At 35.6% G+C, this 21,647-nt stretch overlaps 2 protein-coding genes and 1 pseudogene across 5 annotated transcripts; 2 read left to right on the forward strand and 1 right to left on the reverse strand.

Moving 5' to 3' along the window:
* The first annotated feature begins 4,769 nt into the window (after window positions 1-4,769).
* On the forward strand, window positions 4,770-6,469 carry LOC147399160 (UDP-glycosyltransferase 708G1-like). Its single transcript, XM_086448615.1, has one exon. The coding sequence runs from the start codon at window positions 4,882-4,884 to the stop codon at window positions 6,274-6,276; it is 1,395 nt and encodes a 464-aa protein (XP_086304741.1). The 5' UTR covers window positions 4,770-4,881; the 3' UTR covers window positions 6,277-6,469.
* A 2,794-nt stretch (window positions 6,470-9,263) lies between these two features.
* On the forward strand, window positions 9,264-14,970 carry LOC147399161 (uncharacterized). 3 transcript variants are annotated; one of them, XM_086448618.1, is made up of 15 exons: window positions 9,264-9,430; window positions 9,631-10,135; window positions 10,611-10,688; window positions 10,995-11,050; window positions 11,499-11,618; window positions 11,718-11,788; window positions 12,038-12,131; window positions 12,322-12,534; window positions 12,692-12,943; window positions 13,248-13,356; window positions 13,742-13,809; window positions 14,042-14,111; window positions 14,220-14,294; window positions 14,459-14,516; window positions 14,638-14,970. In XM_086448618.1, exons 2-15 carry the CDS (start codon window positions 9,818-9,820, stop codon window positions 14,652-14,654), a joined length of 1,599 nt encoding a protein of 532 aa, XP_086304744.1. In that variant the 5' UTR covers window positions 9,264-9,430; window positions 9,631-9,817; the 3' UTR covers window positions 14,655-14,970. The 3 variants fall into 3 exon arrangements, with proteins under 3 accessions (XP_086304744.1, XP_086304743.1, XP_086304742.1); XM_086448617.1 differs by having other exon boundaries at window positions 9,265-9,430; window positions 9,617-10,135; window positions 14,459-14,550; XM_086448616.1 differs by having other exon boundaries at window positions 9,265-9,430; window positions 14,459-14,550.
* Window positions 14,971-15,853: 883 nt separating this feature from the next.
* LOC147399162 (putative galacturonosyltransferase 13) lies at window positions 15,854-21,389 on the reverse strand (annotated as a pseudogene). The gene is made up of 6 exons (XR_015180101.1): window positions 20,841-21,389; window positions 19,830-19,885; window positions 19,538-19,693; window positions 17,888-18,478; window positions 16,888-17,191; window positions 15,854-16,735 (listed from the first exon to the last, which is right to left on the reverse strand). The product of XR_015180101.1 is annotated as a putative galacturonosyltransferase 13 (transcript).
* Between the last annotated feature and the right edge of the window lie 258 nt (window positions 21,390-21,647).

Consider the following 21,647-nt stretch of genomic DNA (forward strand, 5'->3'; position numbering starts at 1 on the left):
TTGTCAATTTTTACTAATAATTTGTAAATCACTTTTGAAGGATTTAGAAGTTTCAGATTGAGCTGATTTTTTGTGAGGATGATCGTCTTATCATAGTGACCATCCTCGCAAAAAATCAGCTCAATCCAAAACCTCTAACCCATATTTTGAAAAACCATTGTTTTTACATATGTCCCATGAACCACCCCCATGTATATATATAAATGAGGATCCTTTGCAAATATCCTCACGTCTTCTACCGAAGAACTTGGAGTTGATTTGATGCATTCTTCAAGTTCGTTGAAAAATTGAAAGTCGACGTGGCTAGTTTTTTTTAATCTACAATTTGGTATTGTATGTTAGGTATGGTTAATAAAAGAGTTGCACAATGATTTACTATTGTCAAATCATGATTAAGCCAAGGGTGATCGATTTACAAAGGAGGCACTTGCCTCCACATGATTTTTAATATTAACAAGGGCCTATTGATTATTTTAATAAAATTTGAGCTTACCCATACACATGGACTCCTTCAATATTTTGTATTCTTAGAACCCCTCTATTTCCATACACATGGACTCCTTCAATATCTTGTATTCTTAGAACCCCTCTATTTGGTTAATATTTGAGATAACACGTGTGTTTTCCGACATATGACATACTCATTTTGACATTGTTAGCCCACTTAATTTTTAAATGAATATTTGAGACACCCATTTGCTTTCAAATCTAAGACATGCCCCTCACCACCCAATATTTTGGCTGATTTGGACACCCCTTTCACATTTTGGTGAATATTTGAGATAACTTTGTATTTTCAAACTGATTGCATAACCTAGTGATCTCCCTCCCCCCCAATGGATGAGTGAAGTCGCCCGACATAACATTAATTATGATAACAACAACTCAACAAGAATACCATGGGTAGATGTAAGAAGTCACCCAACCAAATAATCAATTGCAACAACTACAACGAGAACATGTTGACGACGGGGCCTTATGGACGAAGTACTAATCATGGCCAACCATTGGTATGGTGAGTGGCTCCATTCACCACCATACCTAGCCACCATGAGTAAAGAACTTATTGTAAGATGTCGAAAAGAATGAAAAGGAAATTTAGTTGACAAGAGCAAATCAAGAAAATTCGAGGAATGGGGAATTTTTCATGTCAAGTTTCATGATGACTAGCACACGAATAAAAAACAAACTAGTTAGATGTGAGCTCGTCACATAAGGGTAAGGGTATCAACCTTACTCATATAGGAGATGGGTGATGTTAATAGTGATCAAATAATTTGTATTTTATCAGCTTAGTACTTGCTCATAGGGGTGATCACTTCTTTGGTGGTAGTGATGGTAATTGTTGTTTTCAAAGGCTGGAATTCGTGATGGTGGCCGGTGGTGGCAATAGTTGCTTTCGAAAGGGTAGAATTTGGGATGGCTGCGAGTGTGGCTTTGGCTGCTTCAACTGCTACCAACTTGGCATCAGAGAGGAGCCTAGTTGAGGATTTTTTTTTCTGTTGCCCATAATCCATTAAAGAGTGATGGAAGAAAAAAAGATGGAATTTTTGTGCTTGAAATTGTATATAGAAACTTGAAGATAATTGTTTGTTTTTTTTAAATGGTAATTAAGATTTTAGGCTCTCTCCCCTCTATTTTATAGGCTCAAGTTTTCTTTGCAAGGCAACCATAATTATTTTAATCCTAATCATAATTTTAAAATGATTTATGATTTTCAAAATTTTGTATTTATTATTTCCAACTTAGAAAAAAAAAAAGTTAGAATAAATTAAGATTGAAAACATATTTTTTAAGTGTGTGATCTTGTAATATATTGGCATTTTTTTTTCAAAAATTGGAATGGGACCCGGTCATTTCATTTCGTTAATATTAATTTAAGACTATAATGATATTCTGACTCGAATATTTTCACTCGGTTTGTACTCGGTCAACGTGACAAGTGCACAGAACCATAAATCTTTTTCCTTGTGTATCCCGAAGAAAAAGGTCTATGGTTCTATGCACTTGCCACTTCGACCAAGTATAGACCAAGTAAAATTTTCGGGTCAAAACATCGCGACTCTTAATTTAAACCATGCCCAAAATATCACCCCATATTTAATTTTCAAAACCCACCTTTTTCTATTACTAATTTGAGGAGAAAATTTGAGGTTTCCTCCGAATTCCATGAAACACAATAACATGTCAATCACCATGCCTACTTTTGAGGCTTCAACTCAACACCACATGAGGCTTCTTTACTCACACAAAACATATCTCTATTTAAGATTAAGAGAAAGAAAAAAAAAATAGTATCTTTAGTTTTTACCAATTCAAGAAAATGTTAGGCTTCACTTCTCCAAATCAGATCTCTCCATTATTATTTATATTTTTTTTAAGCTTCTTTATTTATTACTTAAAAAAAAAAAGTGTTTGTAGGTATCCATCATGAATAAGGTCTTGTATGGCAAATAATTAAGGGACTATCCATTTCTTTTTTATTATCTACTATGAATAATGTTATTGTTCTTCATCGATGCATTTGTAGTTCTTGGGATTCAAAGGTGGTTGTTTCTCTAGGTGGCCAAATGCAAAGATGTTTATTATTTTATTTGTGAAATAAAATTATCCCTCAGTTATCTATTTCTCCTTTATTGTCTACTATGAATAAGGTTGTTCTTCATTGATGCATTTGTAGTTGTTGGGATGCAATGGTTGTTCTCCCTAGGTGGCCAAATGGAAACATGTATACTATTTTATCTGTGAAATAAAATAACATAATTCTCCCCATGATTTTAAAACTCGATTTTACATCTCATGTCATCCATGTCAGATATTGAGTCGTCTCGGATGAGTTTTCCAATACATTTGAGACGTCTTATTCAAAAAAATGAAAATGAACGTGGATTTAATAACTCGTCTGAAAAATTGATTTGTTTATCTGTCTCGTCTATACTTGATACCGAGACGACTCAGGCAATATGTCTCGATCTCAGACAAGTTTTGAAACCATGATTCTCACATGAAGCATATTCTCAAGCTCAACTTATCAATCAATGACTCTTCAACTTATTTACCATATTTGGAGGAAAAAATTGATTTAGCATAAACTAATATATACCATCCATTAGAAATAGAGAAGAAACACATATAAGATCTAAGCTGGTCATTTTGATAAAAAACTAAGAAAATTGTAATCTCACGTCCTTAAAATCAATTGGTTAGTTTTTAAAATTAAAAAAATATCTATTTTTTATTATTATGTAATCTTCAAATTAAATCTCCCTTAATTAATATCTTAAATTACAAATAAGCTTGTCAAACATGTGTGTTTGCATATGCCACCTTTCTAGCTTGAATCATTGTCACCGAGTTGGAATATGGGTTTAAAATAGCAATAGAAAACCTTAGAAAAGATGAAAAAGATGAAAACAAAGCGAGAAATAAATGAGATTACTTTTTCACAAATAATTATACATTTTATGATATATTAAAAAAAAAAAAAAAAACCAAGTTTAACCAGTAGTGTATCCCTCGAGCAAAATGATACATCATTAAAAAAAAATCATAACATCAAAACATCTTCATAAAATACACATTAAATAACATTTATGAACTAAATGACAAATAATATAAGGCCATAAAAGTCAATCATAGTCCTACAAAAAATAAGTTACTATTATTAATTTGAAAAAAAAAATATGTTTTTAAAACATAAAAAACACTTCTTTAAAAAAAAATCGACTTTTTTTATTTATTATTTTAATAGTTAGAGGTATAAAACGTGTTTTAAACTAGACTTTTAAAAAATTAACATCAACAATAAGAGAGAGAGAATGTCTCTCCCACCCACAATGAAAAAAGGAAAAAAAATTCATTAGATTACTTTGTGGCATTCAAAAACATGATCCGATGCCACGGGATTGTAGAGGACGAAATTGTATGAGCTTAAAAAACGATTAATTTTCATCATTGAATTTTAATTTTAAATTTAAGTGCTCGGTAATCGTTCATTTTCAACACCTTGGATCAAGTTTAATTTTTTTTTTTTTTTTTTTTTTTTTTTTAAGATGAATTTTTTCATAAAATCTAAAAGGTTGTAATGTTATATTTGCCAATGTGGCAATCCATCTAACCCAACAACCTATTTTAAGATTTGAAATCTTAAAATTAAAATTTGTGGGTAGAGAAAGTGTGGGCAAGAGAGAGAGAGAGAGAAAAAAGAAGATGAATCGTGAAAATCTAATTACCCTACTTGACAAACTCAATCGGTTACCCTAACATGCAAAGTTTGGGAATCGTAGATATGTGCTCCTCGAGATACACGACTGCACTTCCCCATAAAAAGTGTATCTCGAGGGAATCGTGTTTCCCAAAGAGCACAGATCTATAGTTTCCAAACTTATCACGTCAAATAGTCGATTGAGTTTGTCAAGTAGGGTAATTAGATTATCACAACTCAAAAAAGATTTATGATTTTGTGCTCTTGTCATGTCAACCACGTACCAAAATCTCTTGCATTCATCATGACTCAATTTATCTTGGTATGCAGCTGACATGATAAGGGTATAGAATTACACATCTTTTTTCTGTGTATCCTCGTGAAAAATAATTTATGATTTTGTGCTCTTGTCACGTCAATCGTGTGTATTCATCAGGATTTTTTTCTTCTTTTAGTCGTGATAATCTGCCTCGGGGACGTGGCATATTCAATCAACTTAGGTGACGTGACAGTCTATGAAACAGTAGATCTGAACCACAAGGATACTATTGTCTGCATTTAGTACACTTTCCCGTGTCAACAACTAGCCAACCACTCACTCATTCATATATATATTTTTCTCAAATTTATCTATCACAACCACAGTCAATCACCATTCACCACCACCTCCACCGGAAATGTCAGATCCCGGCATCACCCAATCCCCACCTCACGTTGCTCTCCTCCCTAGCTCCGGCATGGGTCATCTGACACCTTTCCTCCGACTTGCAGCTTCACTCATTAAACATAACTGCCGAGTCACCCTTATCACCACCCACCCAACTGTTTCACTCTCCGAGTCACAACTCATCTCTCGCTTTCTTTCTTCTTTCCCTCAAATTACACCAAAAGAACTTCATCTCCTCCCCTTGGATCCAACCACAGCTAACTCTAAGGACCCTTTTTTCCTCCAATTCGAAGCCATCCGTCGCTCAGCTCACCTTCTCTCTCCTCTCCTCTCTTCTTCATCTCCACCTCTCTCTGCTCTCATCACTGACATCTCACTGGCCTCTGCTTTCATACCCATAACCAAAGCTCTTTGCCTTCCTAACTACATTCTCTTCACCTCATCAGCCAAAATGTTCTCTCTTTGTGCCTATTACCCCACCATTGTCGACTCTAAATCTAGCAACCCTTCTGATAAATTTAGCGAAACAATTCAAATTCCTGCTTCACACCCAATACCCAAATCATGGATTCCACCAATACTTCTAGACCAAAACACTCTCTTTGCAACCCAATTCATAGAAAATGGTCGAAAGATTATAGAATCAAATGGGATTCTAATAAACACATTTGATGGTTTAGAGGCTGAGTTAGTTACTGCTCTTAATGGAGGCAAAGTGGTCAATGGGTTACCACCATTGATCCCAATTGGGCCATTGGAGCCGTGTGATTTTGAAAGGGGCCCACGATTAGATTGGCTTGATGATCAACCAGAGAATTCGGTGGTGTATGTTAGCTTTGGAAGCAGGACAGCTATGTCAAGAGAGCAAATTAGAGAGTTGGGTGTTGGGTTGGTGAGGAGTGGGTGTAGGTTTGTGTGGGTGGTGAAGGATAAGAAAGTTGATAAAGAGGAAGAAGAGAAAGTGGAGGAAGTTGTGGGTGATGGGTTCATGGAGAAAGTGAAGGATAAAGGGTTGGTGGTGAAGGCTTGGGTTGACCAAGGGGAGGTACTGAGTCACCCAGCTGTTGGTGGGTTTGTCAGTCATTGTGGGTGGAACTCGGTTACTGAGGCAGCGTGGTATGGTGTGCGCATGTTAGCATGGCCACAAGGTGGGGACCAGAAGATTAATGCTGAGGTGGTGGAGAGAAGTGGACTGGGGGTTTGGGTTCAGAATTGGGGATGGGGTGGGGAAAAGGTGGTGTGTGGGGAGGAAATTGGAGTGAAGATCAGGGAGATCATGGAAAATGAAGGGCTGAGATTGCAAGCGACACATATTAGAGAGAACGTCAGGGAGGCGAAAGGAGTGAATGGAAGTTTTAAAACGGCCTTGGCGAGAGTTATTGAGGTGTGGAATAAACTTAGATGAATAACTTGGCTCTGAACAGAGTGGAATAGAGGCACATGATTCCGTTTAGTTAATCTCAAATTGTAAGTTTAGATCATTGGGACTAGGCTTTGTTGTTGTTGTGGAAAATAAATTTAACCTTTTGGGTTAGATATTGTTATTGTTGTTCAAATAAATTTAGATATTTTAGACAAGACTTTGTCGTCTTCAAGATAAATTTATATATGAATTAAAGTGAATGTGTTTATTTTAAAGAAAAATGATATACGAGAAATAGTCCCAACGAGACGACAACCGACATTATAATGCTATGGGAATCTAATCGAGTAAGTCATCCCCCCTTTCAATATACTTATTTTCTTCCTCGTACTTGTACCATGAGAATCTTTTCTAACATGAGATTGACCTTACTAAGAGATTGAACATTTCTCTTTGAAAATTGAGGTAGCAGAGGATTTCTAGGCATTGGTGGTGGCCTCGGCATTTTGTTAGCGTTGCAACTAGGGTTGGTTGGGGTTCAACTTGTGTCCAACTCACACTTGACAAACACCAACCCATTCCCGCACCCAACCCAACCACTGGCATGAAATGCTGAGCTCAAGCCCAATCCAAGTCGGGTTGGCTTATTCCTTATTAATATTAGATGATCCAATAGCAATAATGACTTGTATAAATCTAAGTTTTAGGTGAAAAGATAGAAAATTTACAATTATTTGTTTAAGAAATATATTTCAAAGTTTACATACATGAAATTATAAGTAAATGTTAAGAAAAAGATGAAGATGATGATGATTAACCTACATTTTACCCTGTTTTCTCTATAAAAATTTAATTCATTTTGCAATTAATGACAATATGGAAAGTTGACCTCAATGGGCAATTTAAATTGATAGTCTAGATTTAAAGTCACTTTTATAATGGGGTTAAAAATGTTAGAATGGATTAATTTTTTTACAATATTGAATGTAATACACATTGTGGACAAATCCTTATGTTATTGGATCACCGTACATGATATTCATGTTGGCCCATAAGGACAAGAAAACTATGGATTAAAAATATAATAGTTGTAAATATATGTGTAGGTAAAGATAGTCAAATGTTTCAGGATGCAAATAAAATTTCTTAAATGAGTCGTGATAATTTGACACCCCCTCTAACAGACACAAAATCGTAGATCATTTGCCTCGGGATACATAAGAAAAATATTTGATGTTCTGTGTATCTCGAGGTAAATGATCTACAGTTCAGTGATGGGGGTGTAGGGGGCGTACGTCAGAGGAGGGCGTCAAAAAATCATTATTCTTCTTAAATAGATGGAGGTGTATCAACTATACCTCATTGTATAGGGAGTGGACAACAAGATTTAATATTTAATATATGTGTTTTTCCATAAATGATGAATTGGGGATGGGGGTGCCAATTGAGCCCATTGGCCAACAATCCAATTCATACTGCTCGAAAAATGAAGGGTTAGGGCTCTGTTCTTGAGCCCACAAAAGTAGGGTCTGGCTAAAAAAAAATCAACCCATTAAATCCGAATTGAGTTAGGGTCTAACAATGTCCAACTTCTCGGCTCATTAGTATATTTTAGATGTATATGAAATAGATGTATCATTTTATAACAAATGAAAATAAAAGCACGTAAAAAACCTTTACTTTCACCTCTACCCGCTTCTCAAACAGTAAAAAAAAAAATTGAACAGTAATTTTGACATTTTTCATATAAAAAATGCCATGTTTTCTTTTTTCTACCTTTTTATCATTTTTACTCTTCACATTTTATCAAAACTCAACTCTTTTATATAATAAAGATTGGAGGGTATAAATATAATTTGAATGTAAATTAAAAGAAGGGTAATTAATTAATTTCAATATAAAGTTAAAAAAGAGTATTTTGGATATGCAAATTGTAAAAAAAATGTTCATTTTATTTCTTATAGTTCCGGTAAAAATGATAAATTACCATTTTTAAAATTAATTTGAATAGAGCACCGTTTTGATAATTTTTCATTTTTTGGTGCATGTTTTGGTAAACTCAAAAATCAACCCAACCTGACCAATTAAGATTGGACTCGGGCATAGACAGTCCGATAGGAATATATAGGGGTGTCAATTCAACCCATAAGCTCGTTAGCCCGGTTCGCCTAAGAAAACAAGGGTTAAGGCCTTCCTATTGAGCCCACAAAGGTAGGGCCAGGCTTAATCATTTTTAGCACATAAAATCTTGGTTGGGCTAGGGTCTTATAGTGCCCAAACCGGTTGCTCGTAAATCTTATATAAATATTCCTAATATATTTAATTAAATGAAATTTTTTTTAATTAAATTAAAAAGTATTGCTACTTACAATTTAATTATGATCTCCTCCCGTTGGCCTCGCTCACGAGGACTTATCGCTGTTTACTTGGTATGTGTGGTTTGTGAGGATTTGAGCGAGATATGGTTTTCTAAGAGATCAGTTGTCTTGCCCTACTAGTCAAGCTACGGGTTCAAAACACCCGTCGTAAAAAAAACTATGATCTAAATTTTTTATAGATTAATAAGGCATTAATTTAAAAGTCAATTGGATAATATTAAATACACAAACAAAAGTATTTTAAAAATATAATTTTTCATTAAATATGTTGAATTTTAGTCATTTTATTTGACCTGAACCAAGACAGAGTCAAGCCCGAGCCCGTAAAGAGCTATGTCTAGGGCTAAGTCGAGTTAGGTCCGATAGTGATATTAGGGCTTATCTAGGTGGAGCCCACCTCTTTAGAGCTGGGTTAGGGTCAACCAAGCCCGGCCCGAACCTGTTCATTGACACCCCAAGACTGTAGGTTTGGTCTTGATATAAACCCGCCTCTTTAGGGTCGGGTTAGGACTCAACCAGGCCCAGCCAGAAACCGCCCTAATTCAGGACAGCAAGAACAGTTGTAATCAAACGAAGCATTTGCGAGGTCTATGAGGTTGGGGAAAAAAACAAACAAAAAAAAAAAAGGATTTTTAGGTATCCTTTATCATCTTCAATTGATTTTATCCAGAGCTCGACAATTATGGTTTTATAATTCTTTTATTTTTGTCTCTCCATTTTTTTCTCTTGTTTTTTAGCTTTTTTTTTTTTTTTTGGTTTCGCGAAATTTTATTGAATTAAGCTTCCCAAATATCTGGTTCGTGCTCGAAGTACCTAAGGTATGATTGTTTCAGGTGAAATTTTTTTGAATTTTGATTTGTTTTGTTGTTTAGGATATGGGTTTTTGTTGTTTCGACTTTTAGTTTAGTAAATCTAATAGAAATTTCCCCAATTTTAAATGGATTTGTTTCACTAAGTGATTAAAAGGTGTAATTTTGGTAGAACTTTTCTGATATAATTTACAGTTTTGTTTTTGCAGGAAAATCATGTTTCAATTAGGCTTTTAGGTTTTACAATTTTATGTAGGATTGATGCCTAAATTCTGAAAGGTTTAGAGTCTATTTGGAATGTTGGTTTAGGCAAGAGAAGGGGAATCATTGGGTTTAGTGAGATAGGCTTGAAGGAATTTGACAAGGTTGTAAATTTTTGGTTTTGGGGTCGGTAAAATGTACCGTAGTGTGGTGTCGGACACTGCCCGTGGTGGGTTACCTACAGACAGTGGAGATTACGCGGTGACACTCGATCAAGTTCCTCGATGGATCGATCCAGAGCAGAGATCCTCGTTTGCATATGGGAATGAGGATCCTTTGTTTCTTAACTCATACTTTTCGGATCCTCTAACTACGTCTTCGGAGGCAGATGGGGGTGTCAGTGGGACATTGTCAAGGTTTCCAGTTGATCAAGAAATTAATTCAAAGATATATCTGTGGCGGGGCAACCCTTGGAATCTTGAGGTGGATGCTGTTGTTAACTCCACTAATGAGGTGAACATGGCTTACTTGAACTTCCCAATTTATTCCTTTAATATTTGTGTATGTTTCTAGACCTCGAATGATAGGTATTTATCCGAAATCAATTAGTTGGTGAAACTGACACATTTGTAAATATTACATTCTCTATGTGTGGGTCATGTTAGAATTTAAATTCGTATCTCTCTTTGGAGGATTAGTACTCTTCTCTATCCCTGTTCTTGAAATTTTGAAAAAAAATACTTTTTTATAATATGAAATTTATATCTTTGTTTAACAAATGAATTGTACATTTTTTATATTTTCATAATTAATAATATATATTTTATTTTTCAATACTCCTGATTTTTGTTCCCTTTCCCGGTGTTTACCTTGTTGAATTATTCCCAAACCTTAACTTTATCATTATGAATGTTTTTTATCAAACCGAATAATTGATTGATGATTGAGTTGAATTCTGAGACTCATTTCTTGAGTGGATGACTTGCAGAGTTTGGATGAAGCACACAGCAGCCCTGGCCTGCATGCTGCGGCTGGTCCTGGTCTTGCTGAAGAGTGTGCAACATTGGTAAGAAAAATGTAGTTGGAATTGTTTGCTTAGCTAGCATTTTTGTTGAAATCATTTATTGTGTTAAAGGGATTTAGCAGGTGAGGGTAAAACATATGCAATTATGTTGAAAACAATAGTAGGAAACAAAAGGAGGAAAAAAGTGTAAAATAGTTATGTCCTGGGCTACGTTAATTGTTCAACATGGCTCACCCAGAAAAATGGGTTACCTGTTTTACATGGCTCATTTGAGTTGTATTTGTTTTGGGTCTGGAATAAGATGCTGTGTCATCTGGACTGACTTGATATGCTTTCAATTCTTTACAGGGTGGATGCCGAACAGGAATGTCAAAGGTTACAAATGCATATGATCTTCCTGCCAGGTAAGGTGTATGGGTTGTGTTCCTTTTTTTTTTTTCCTATTTTCTCTCTTTCTTTCTTTTTTTGAAAATCTTTTTATTTACACCAATAAAAATAGCTACAAGCAAACTAGGTACAAAACAATATTTTTCCTTTATTCTTTCATGTTTAATTCAACTCCTCCATTCCTGGTTATCTGATAATCCTTATATAATGAGACAAAATATCACGTCATTGTATGTGTTGATTGTGTCATAGCTACAAGCACTCAGTATAGGTGAATGCCATTGTGTCTGGTTGGGTAGCCACTATTGTTCTCATATTTTTCTTATAAACAGTTGTCAAAATTTGCATGCGTATCAGATATTTCCGTGTTCATGTTGCGAATGGTATGTGTCTTCTCTGTTTCTCTAATCTTTATGTGGTATTTTGATCGACTTGTTTCTGTGTTTACCACGTGTGATATCTCAGGAAGGTAATTCATACCGTAGGGCCCAAGTATGCCGTTAAATATCATACCGCTGCAGAGAATGCTCTGAGTCACTGCTACCGCTCCTGCCTTGAGCTTCTCATTGAGAGCGGTCTTCAGAGGTGGGTGTGTGGTAGATGCTAAATATATTGCATGCTTTTAACTACATTCATTTGTTGTGCCTATGTCTTTTGGAAGTGATGGAACATGTTTAAATGCAGCATTGCAACTGGCTGCATATATACTGAGGCTAAAAATTATCCTCGTGAACCAGCTGCTCATGTAGCGATCAGTAAGATATCTCCCTACATGATCTTACAATGTTCTTCGTTTGACCCTTATGTCTTTTCGTAATTTCTCAAATATTTCTCTGTATGGTGCATATCTTGTACAGGCACATGCATTTGTGGATGTATGTGTGTTTGTATGTTTATGTATATATCCTCTTTGGTCTGTTTCATTTTTTTATCTCAAATTGTTCAGGACCCTTTTTAATCCTGTTCCCTTTTGTCCATATCATCTTTCATGTGCAATTTATTAGGGACTGTTCGACGGTTTCTGGAGAAGCATAAAGATAAGATCACAGCCATTGTTTTTTGTACTACGACAGCCTCTGATACAGAGATATATAAAAGGTACTTCTGTTATCTGGTTTTGTTTCTCTTTCACTAATATTAAAAAGTGTTCTCTTTTTTTAATAAGTTGATATGATGCCATGCGGTATGGTATGATTATGTTAGACTTTTTATCTTTACAATTTTATATCCTTATGCCTTTTTTCTTCTTTTTTGATTTAGTATTTCTTGTTGCCATTCCACTATGCAGATTGCTACCACTCTACTTTCCTCGGGATAAAAACGAGGAGGAGGTGGCATTATCAAAGCTTCCTGCAGATGTTGGGGACGAGAACGGTGAGACAACAATAGATGAACGCAAAATTAGAATAAAACCTTTGCCAGTTGTAACAAAGACCGCTCCTCAATCTCCCAAAGCCCCACTGGATCTTCCTGTCAGTGATGTTGGACTGACAATGAGGCGGTTAGTGGACTTACCAGAAAATTTAGCTCAATTCTTTTTTTTTGCCAATTCAAGCAGGGTTGTCAAAAAATTGGGCACCTTAGATGCTCTATGTCAAGGTAGGCGGGATCCGCCCCAGGGATTGACCAACTCTACTGGATGACTATTGTGTTAACAGGAAATCAACGTATTTGGACTCTTATCTGGATCCTGCATTCATGTCCATAATTAAAGATCCAGATCAGAGGCGTAAGGAACAATGGGAAAAATCTTCTCAAGCACAGAGCGGTTTTAGTTGTGCCAAATTGCTCGGATTTGGTGATCTTGGTGGTCCTCCATTGTCTGTTGCTGAGGAATACTCGCTTCATTCTAGATATCTTGCTAAAGCTAATTCTCTTAATCTTTCTGAAATTGCAGAAATGAAAATTGTGTAAGTAATCTTTTCTATACTATATATGAATGCATATCTTAGATTATTATCATTATTGTTTGGTATGTTTCTTGGCATTTCAGTTAATTAAAAATCTTCTTCTTGTACATTTTTGGTTGTACCCAGGATTTATTGCTATTTACATTAGTGGCATCCACCAAGGACTTGAGATATTTTATAACCATAAAATGGTGCCAAGCATTTCAAGCATACATTTTTATTGTTGGATGCAAGTAACTGGTTTGAATGGTTTTATATGACATTTGCATTTTACGTATTTTTCCCCCCCAATATGCTATTTCAGTTATCGTGGTGGGGTAGACAGTGAGGGACGCCCTGTAATGGTTGTTGTGGGAGCTCATTTTCTGCTGCGATGTCTTGATCTGGAGCGGTTTGTGCTTCATGTAGTAAAGGTATACAGGTTGTGGATTACACCAATCTCCCATTTATTGACTATTAGAAATTTCCTGTTGAAACGAACCCAAAAATGTTTTTTTTCATTTTCAATAGATAAACCAAATCTTTGAGATATGGCTTTGTTGTTGTATAGATAAACTAAACTGAGTTTTCCCACTGTGGTAGCTGTATGAATTGACTCGTCTAGTATCCATCATACGAAGCTTCTGTGAAGTAATTGTTGCTACATCCCCCAACCTTGGATTAAATTTTGCAAAATTCCATGCTTCTCTTTCTAATGCCTTTGTGATTGTGTGACATTTTGCTTGCAAGTTTCAAGTAATGCCTATATTGTAGATTAACTGTTAGGACTGAAACTGTTCTCTTTATCATTAATTTCAGGAGTTTGAGCCCTTGATACAGAAGCCTTATACTATTGTTTACTTCCATTCCGCAGCATCTTTGCAGCTGTAAGTATAGTATGATCGACTTGCAAAATATATAGAAGATACTTTAATTTTTTTTATTTCTATGCTAATTGTTTTACTGACTGGATCACTAAGAGTCGTACATAGATCATCCCTGTAAAGAATTCTCTTCTTGAAGTCCAGTATATTTTTTTCCCAGAAATTCTTTCTATATATGTTGATTGTATGCCATTCTTTTACTTCCTCTGATTACTTTGCAATTTGGAGTAAACAGACAACCAGACTTGGGATGGATGAGGCGATTACAACAAATACTTGGTCGGAAACACAAGCATAACCTGCATGTATGAACATCTAATTTTACCATCCTATTAGAAAGCACACTCTTGTCCTCCAAATTGGATTTTTTCTCTATTTATCGAAAGAAATTGACTTCTCCTGCTCCTACACAGGCGATATATGTTCTTCATCCAACATTTGGAGTGAAGGCTGCCATCCTTGCTTTGCAAATGTTCGTAGATGGTGAGGTATGTCTTATTGTTTCATCTTCATTCAACTAAGTGAGAGGTGAAATACATCTTCAACCGTTTGGGTTTTCTTCAAGAAAGAACCGGCGACCAAGATATTCCATATCTAACTCTTTCTCTTTGAAAGCTGATGGTACATAAGGTTTTTTATTTTAATTCTCTAGGTGTGGAATAAGGTGGTTTACGTTGACCGGCTTCTGCAGTTGTTCCGATATGTTCCTCGTGAGCAGTTGACGATCCCTGATTTTGTGTTCCAGTTAGGTTTTTTTTTTTTTCCTTTCAAATTATTTTGTTACAAAATTAGAATCCTAGGTCCGAATATCTGACGATGATGTTTATGCAGGCATGATCTTGAAGTGAATGGAGGGAAGGGTCTTATTGTGGACCCAAGAACAAAATATGTATATCACAGACCATAAGCGGCAAGGGGTTCAAAGATTCAGCAAGTGATCTTGGGATTTCATTATTTTCTTTCTTCATAAGGAGTGAAAATGTATTAGGTTCTTTTTTATCTTTTTTCTTTTCTTAAACAAAAAATAAAAATTAGATGGGGGTGGGTTGTTTTTGATAGTTAGTTCCATGTGTATGATTAGTTTCTAGTTTCCTGTTTCCAATTTATCTTCTTTGTAAATTTCTGAAGACGGAAATAAATGGCTTGGCTTCTCTTATCTATGTATATTGGATGATCTCCCAAGTAGCGTACTGGTTCGAGCTTGCACACAAGGAACAGAAACAGAGACGGTTGGAAGGATTCAACATACCACCGAAGCCAAAAACAACAGCGTTGCACATGATTTGGGTCCACTCAACCACATAAATGTGTTGGCATGCTCCTTGTGGTACCACCCCAAAAGTTGGGTGAAAATTGGAGCAAATTTCATCATGATTTGGGTCTTGGAAAATTGTGTAATTTTGCATTGATTTGGGTCTTGGAAAATTGTGTAATTTTGCATTGATTTGGGTCTTGGAAAATCAAATATCCCAAAATGAAAATATTGACTGTTTAAATCCATTTTTTGGTCCTGACTTTTCTTTTTTTTTTCTTCTTTCTTTTTTCTTTTTGGAGTAATTGAATGTAATTAATCTTGTCAGTTCTTAATGTTATTTTATTTATAAATAAGCTAAACAAAGAGGGGGGAGGGGTTGATTCAGAGCTGCAGACAAATCAAAACAGTACTGTTGAAAAGCAAAACAAACACTCGCAAGGATGCAAAGATGGAGGAAAACGTTACAAAAAGAAAAGATAATAATGAGTCACATTGGACTGACCTCAAGCTTGTACCTCATATCGCACATTCTAACGTGAAAGTGTTGTCTGTAACTGAAATGTTTTGCTGAAACATTCTGAAAGAGCACAAAACTTTGGACCATGCCATGAAAATATACCATTTTTTGAAATCTCAAGTGATGGGGGTGATACTCTTTCAAAGTTACGAAATTTTAAGTACTCAACTACTGATTACAACTTATCATTTTGTTTTTCTTTCTTTTTTTTTAAATAACCCACCATATCAGAGTCATACAAACCCCAAATCATCAAATGGAAATACACTGAGACAGGCCAAAAAGAATTATCTGCACAATTTCAATATTCTCATGAATTCTGACAAATACTCTATGAATAATTCCCAAATTGAATGGGATCTGTAACACAACAATATCCATGACCCACTAATTAATAATCAACGTAAAATGGGAGACCCAACCAAAAGTATAGGAAAATAGGCAAAAAAATATATATGTTGAAAGGATATATATGGGATGCCTGCAAAAGAATCAGTCCAGCCTCCTCCCTTCTATCATCTATGGGTATTCTGAGTTGGCATTACGATCGTGTTCAGTGTTACCCTTATTCTGCATGTCTGATAGTGCCATCAGCGCCAACCAATTTTTGATGAAAAAAATAAAGCATGAATTAGCTATGTTACAAAGTGAAAGAATTGACTCTCATGCCTTTCTGTAATGCAGGGTGTCTCCTCAAGCAAGTCGGAGGGATGGCAGAGTACCCTGATCAGACAGCATAACCCGAATCGTCGGTTTTCCAATTTTTTTCTTTAATGAATCCTGCAAAAACTTTCATGCCACACAGCCAAAGGTATCCATAAGAATTATATCTTTCATCTCGTCTATCTTTCTTCGTCTTCTCGATCGATTCACTACAACCCCAAGATGTGGCAGTTCCTTACGAATTCGTTGGAGTAATTGACGTATTTAGTCCAAAATGGCCGAAGATGCTCAAAGCCAATCTCTAGCCATGGTTTAGATTGACCATTGTAGTGTATTACTGCAGACTTCTTCACACTCTCGACATTGGTTTTATTCTGGTAGCCCAAGCCTAACATGTGCCAAGATGGGTCAATCGGGCGAACATGGCCTTTGAACGCAATTAAAGCAGGCGGCAGCGTACCAAGCTTCCACATGGTCAAGTTTGATTTCAGATTCTGCACCAAAAAGAAAAAATCTCCTCATGAATACAATAAGGCAATGAAGCAGCTCAACATATGGACTTTGTAATTCAAGAAATCCAAAAATATTGAACCTAAGAAGGGCTGAAAGAAGAACCAATGTACAAAAACTTCTGAAAAACGTTTACCTCCTTAAGCCAGAAATGGTATGTGTCTGTTATATTCGTCTTCCTCCACACACGCAGATCAAAAATATTCATCCCGTAACCCCACGCACATTCATTAGGGTCTAAATGCTTTGCGATCAGGGGATGAGAAAAATTGAAGTAGTTCTTGAACCGCTTGGACATTACCCACTTGTCCTTCCCCTTTACAGGTTTCTACAGCCCCATTAACCTTGCCCTCAAGATCAATATCCCAAAGGGGTGATAAATCACGCTGAATTACAACATCATCATCTAAAAAGACCACCTTGTCAAGGTTCGAGAACAGCTGTTACATACATCAACAGGTGATCAGTCAGGATGCTTCCACAAAAATGCCATCCATAGATAATACAAGAAAAATAAAATAGAAAGATACTTGTCCTAATAGAACCCAAACTTCTATGTAACAATATAAAATTTTGGGACAAGAGCCAAACTCCATTTCCCAAATATAATACATACATTACAAGGTGATCAGTCAGGATGCTTCAACAAAAGCGCATCCAAAGATAATACAAGAAAAAAAAAATAGAAAGATAAAAGCCTCCACCCCTCCTCACGTTCCCGTTCCCACCAACAGACACCACAAGAAATGCAACTCATAAATCCCTGTGATCCTTCCAAAAATATAAGAAAGATCACACTACTCTTTCTTTCTTAAGTATTCTCCAATGATACCTATTTTATAATTTTTCCTCTACCAATCATCCCTCACTTCTTTTTTTAATTTTTTTTACTTACATTTCCCTTCTCTATTTTTCATGATGGCTTTTTGGTTTTATTTCTAGTAATTTTAATAAGAACAACTGAATCTGCAAGTTCCCATGAAAGTTGGTAGAATCGAACTCAATCTAAGACATATTCCCAAAGCAATTTCAAGCTCTTTACTATCAGGTCTACGCAAATATTCTACATTCAAGCATCAAAATGTTTCAAATCTCCTACTAAGAAAAGAATAAAGATTTAGCTCACATCCTAATACCTCTGGGAGATATATCCGGAGATGGTTGAGTATTGAAATATATTTCGGACTTCTGTGCTGCAATTTTGAAGCAAAAATCCGTGGAGTAGTCTCACTTAGGTTGGCCCCAGCAACGTGGTTTCCATGGTAGTAATTTCTGATCCCATGATAGTTCTCCACAGCTTCAAGTACAGGTACATTTTCTCTTGTTAACCAATCAAACTGATGAACACCTTTCACCTCGATAATTGCTGGGGAGAGAGGGTTCAGTGCGAACCATGCATGCATGCCCGCATATGTCTTCTTGTCAGTGATGACATGGAAGATGATCTTTTCGGGTTTTGTGGCAGATTGGACAACAGAAGTGACAACTACAGAGGCTGCCAGGATGTTATCAGTCGACACGACAAAGTGATGGTAAGAGTTGTCAGAGAGCAAGGGAAGTAACTCTGGAGATGGTAATTGTCTGCGTGCATGAGCATTGGAGGAGTACTCATCGGTTAAACGCAAAGAGAGACAGTGAAGTCCTTTCGGAATGGCACTTGCGGCAAAATGTTTGTTCATCAGCTCGGCAAACTTGGATGCTCTGACCTCCCTGTCAAATTTCTCCATCTGCACAGATGAATTTATAGTTGAGACAATGTACGTTATGCAATAAGTATAAGGTAGTGTACGTACTTATAGTACTCATGGTCTAAAAGGTCATAACAAATGAATGCTTCGCTTAATGAAAAACCCAATATGGTATCGGCCAATACAAACTGATACATTCCAATACATACCCGAAACCCTCTATGTTTCCTATCAAAAAAAAATCTTGGCCAATATCGATACGTATCGACTGATACATTCCGATATTTTAAACCATGATAGTACTCTTTTAACACTTTTAGTTCACCTAGACAGGTGTTCATCAAGGCGCATGTTGCCTCCATAGTGCCAAGGTACTGTATCAAGCATCCAGTTCTACTTAATCATGGCAATGGAAACTCAACGCACTTCATCGAGCTAAGAATGTAGGCTTATAGCCAACCTATTTAATTGTTTTTTTTCTCACGGGTGTCCTCTATTTCTTCTCTTTTTTCCCTTTATATTACCAGTAACATTACACCAATGTACTTTCTCTTTATGGTCTTTCTTTCTATGCTTCTCCCTTCATTTGCCCTGCCATCAACCTCCTTATCTCCTCACAGATTCATTTAACTTTAACTCACATAACTGAAGCTGAATTGTATTAGGCGGCTTCAGATTTAAAAAATAGTGACTAGTAACATCAGTGGGAATATATTGGGATATGGAAATGAAGATAATCTATTATAAGACACGAAACAGATTGAAGACATAGTATAGGAAAGTCAGTAGAAGATCCATGCATGGATCTTGGTTGCTAAGTAGGTAAAAGTCTGCGAGTGCTGATACTATGAACTAAATTTAAAACCACCTTCACATTGCTACTAACCATTAACCAACTTACCTATGAAATGGAAAAGAGCAATGGTATTGTAAGTGTGGCAAAAGTTCTTGGTTAGTCTATAAAGAACAGTAACTCACAAAATGCTACTTAGTGCTAGGTATCATTGTGGGGCACTTAAGAGTTGAGATCAGAAACCATTATAATAAGACCATTGTATTTAACAATAAAAATGATTATATCTGCAAATTACGACATACCATCGCCTTTAACTTGATAGCAAATGTTTTAGCATCATATTCTTTGTTATCCATCTCAGAAACGAGTTGACTGAATGATTCCGGCAGCTTCAGGTCATCTGGGATTTCTTCAGAATTCACTTGGTTGAGGACCTTGTATAAATCATTGACTAGCCTCTGAACACCAACCAAGGATCCAACTTAAGAGAAACAATTTAGACAATTTTTCCATCATAAGGAGAAGAACTCTCCATCTAATGGTTATAAATAAACCATCAAATCAAAAAATACATAAGAAGAAACATATATTTACCACTGAATCATCAGCCCTACCAAGAAACCTCGGTCCCAATCTCCTTCCCCAACAATCTAAATCATATAAACACAAGGAAAAATAAAAATCATATAATGATCATTGAATCCAATAAAATAACAGAACTGCAAACAGTATTCCTTATCAAATAACATATAAAATAGAAAAGCATTCAAATCTATCAAACTTAGACGAAATTCAAAAGAAAAAAAATGAAATAATGAAATTAAACAAAACAATAATAAAAGAATCACACATTCACACCCCAATTTAAAACCAAACAACCAATTCAAACTCATATATTGGCAAAACCACAGAAAATCCAATTATCACAATTTAAAAACAAATTCAATACCTACCAAACAAATCACTGAGAAAAAGAAAAAGAAAAAAAAACTCGACCTCATACCAAACCGAAAAAAGAAAGATTCAAATTAAATCAAACAAAACCCAAGATAGATCCATTTGTTTTACAGATCTCTCAGCAGACCCTGCAACTAAACCACCTTAATTTCGATTCCAATCCATCAAACCCATTAAAGAAAAAATTAAGAAAATTCAAACCCATGTCAAAACCCATCAATTTTAATCCAAATTCAATCAAATTAAACTCAAACAATAATACCCTCAACACCACCAACGGTACCTTTCCCCAAATCATCAAACAACACCACTTACAAATCACAATAAGATCTCAATTTAATGCGCCAAAACCAACTACATGATTGAAGAATAAACAAAGATAATTATGGGATGGGTTCGATTCCAATCCATCAAACTGAATAAACCCATTAAAGAATAAATAAAGCCAACTCAAACCCATATCACAATTCATCAATTAAATTAAACTCAAACAACAATACCCATAACACCCTTTCCCCAAATCATCAAACAACACTACTTACAAAAATTACAATAAGATCCCAATTTAATGCGCTCCAACAACATAATTGAAGGATTAAATAAAACAAAAGATAAATTAAAAGATGGGTTGGGTTCGATTGAGCCTACCCATCGATGAGCACTTGTTGACGTCTTCGAGGGTGACGACAGCTGTAAGAATGAAGACGAAAGGCAACAAGAAAGCAAGGATGAGAATTGTGTGAAAGAAAGTTCGATAAGAGATGTGTCGAGCTGCAACTTTGATCTTCATGAAGTCGAGAAACCCATTGGTGGTAGAGATCGTGATGCTTCTCATACTAGGAGAGAAATGAAGCTGCATCGTCGTCGTCTCGTTTTCAAAGAAACAAGAAGAAACCCTTTAGAAACCCATTTGAGAAATCCATCTAAGATCAACATCAGATCCAACAAGAGGAGGAGAAGGAGAACAGATCAACGATATTATAGAGTGATGAAATTGAGATCTCTTTCTGTTATGGGTGTTTCTTGAAGGTCTCTTCCAATACAGCATTGATGGGTTTTTGTTCGATTTTCAGCTGTTTCAAGAATCAAAGATAAAATTTCGACGTAGAAATCGAATTGTTGATCTCTCCCATTGATGAGAGAGAAATGGACAAACCGAGAGAGAGGGAGATGTTTTTGTTTTTTATTTTTGCCATTTGTTTCGGTCGTATTTTATTTTTAATTTTTTTAATTTTTTAATTTTTTAATTTTTTTAATTTTACTTTGGGATGGATGATCGATCAGATCTTATTTTGTTTTTCATAATTTAAAAAAGAAATTTTTTATTGGCACCCCAACTTTTACTTATTACACCTCAATTTCCTAAGGGTATGTTTGATTGCACATGAAAAATAAGGTGGAAAATCAATTCCCATGAAAAATGATATTTTTTATGTGTTTGATTGTACATGTTCA

The sequence above is a fragment of the Akebia trifoliata genome, chromosome 7 (assembly GCF_017979445.1).
Source record: "Akebia trifoliata isolate Shusen 1 chromosome 7, ASM1797944v1, whole genome shotgun sequence".
NCBI lineage: Eukaryota > Viridiplantae > Streptophyta > Magnoliopsida > Ranunculales > Lardizabalaceae > Akebia > Akebia trifoliata.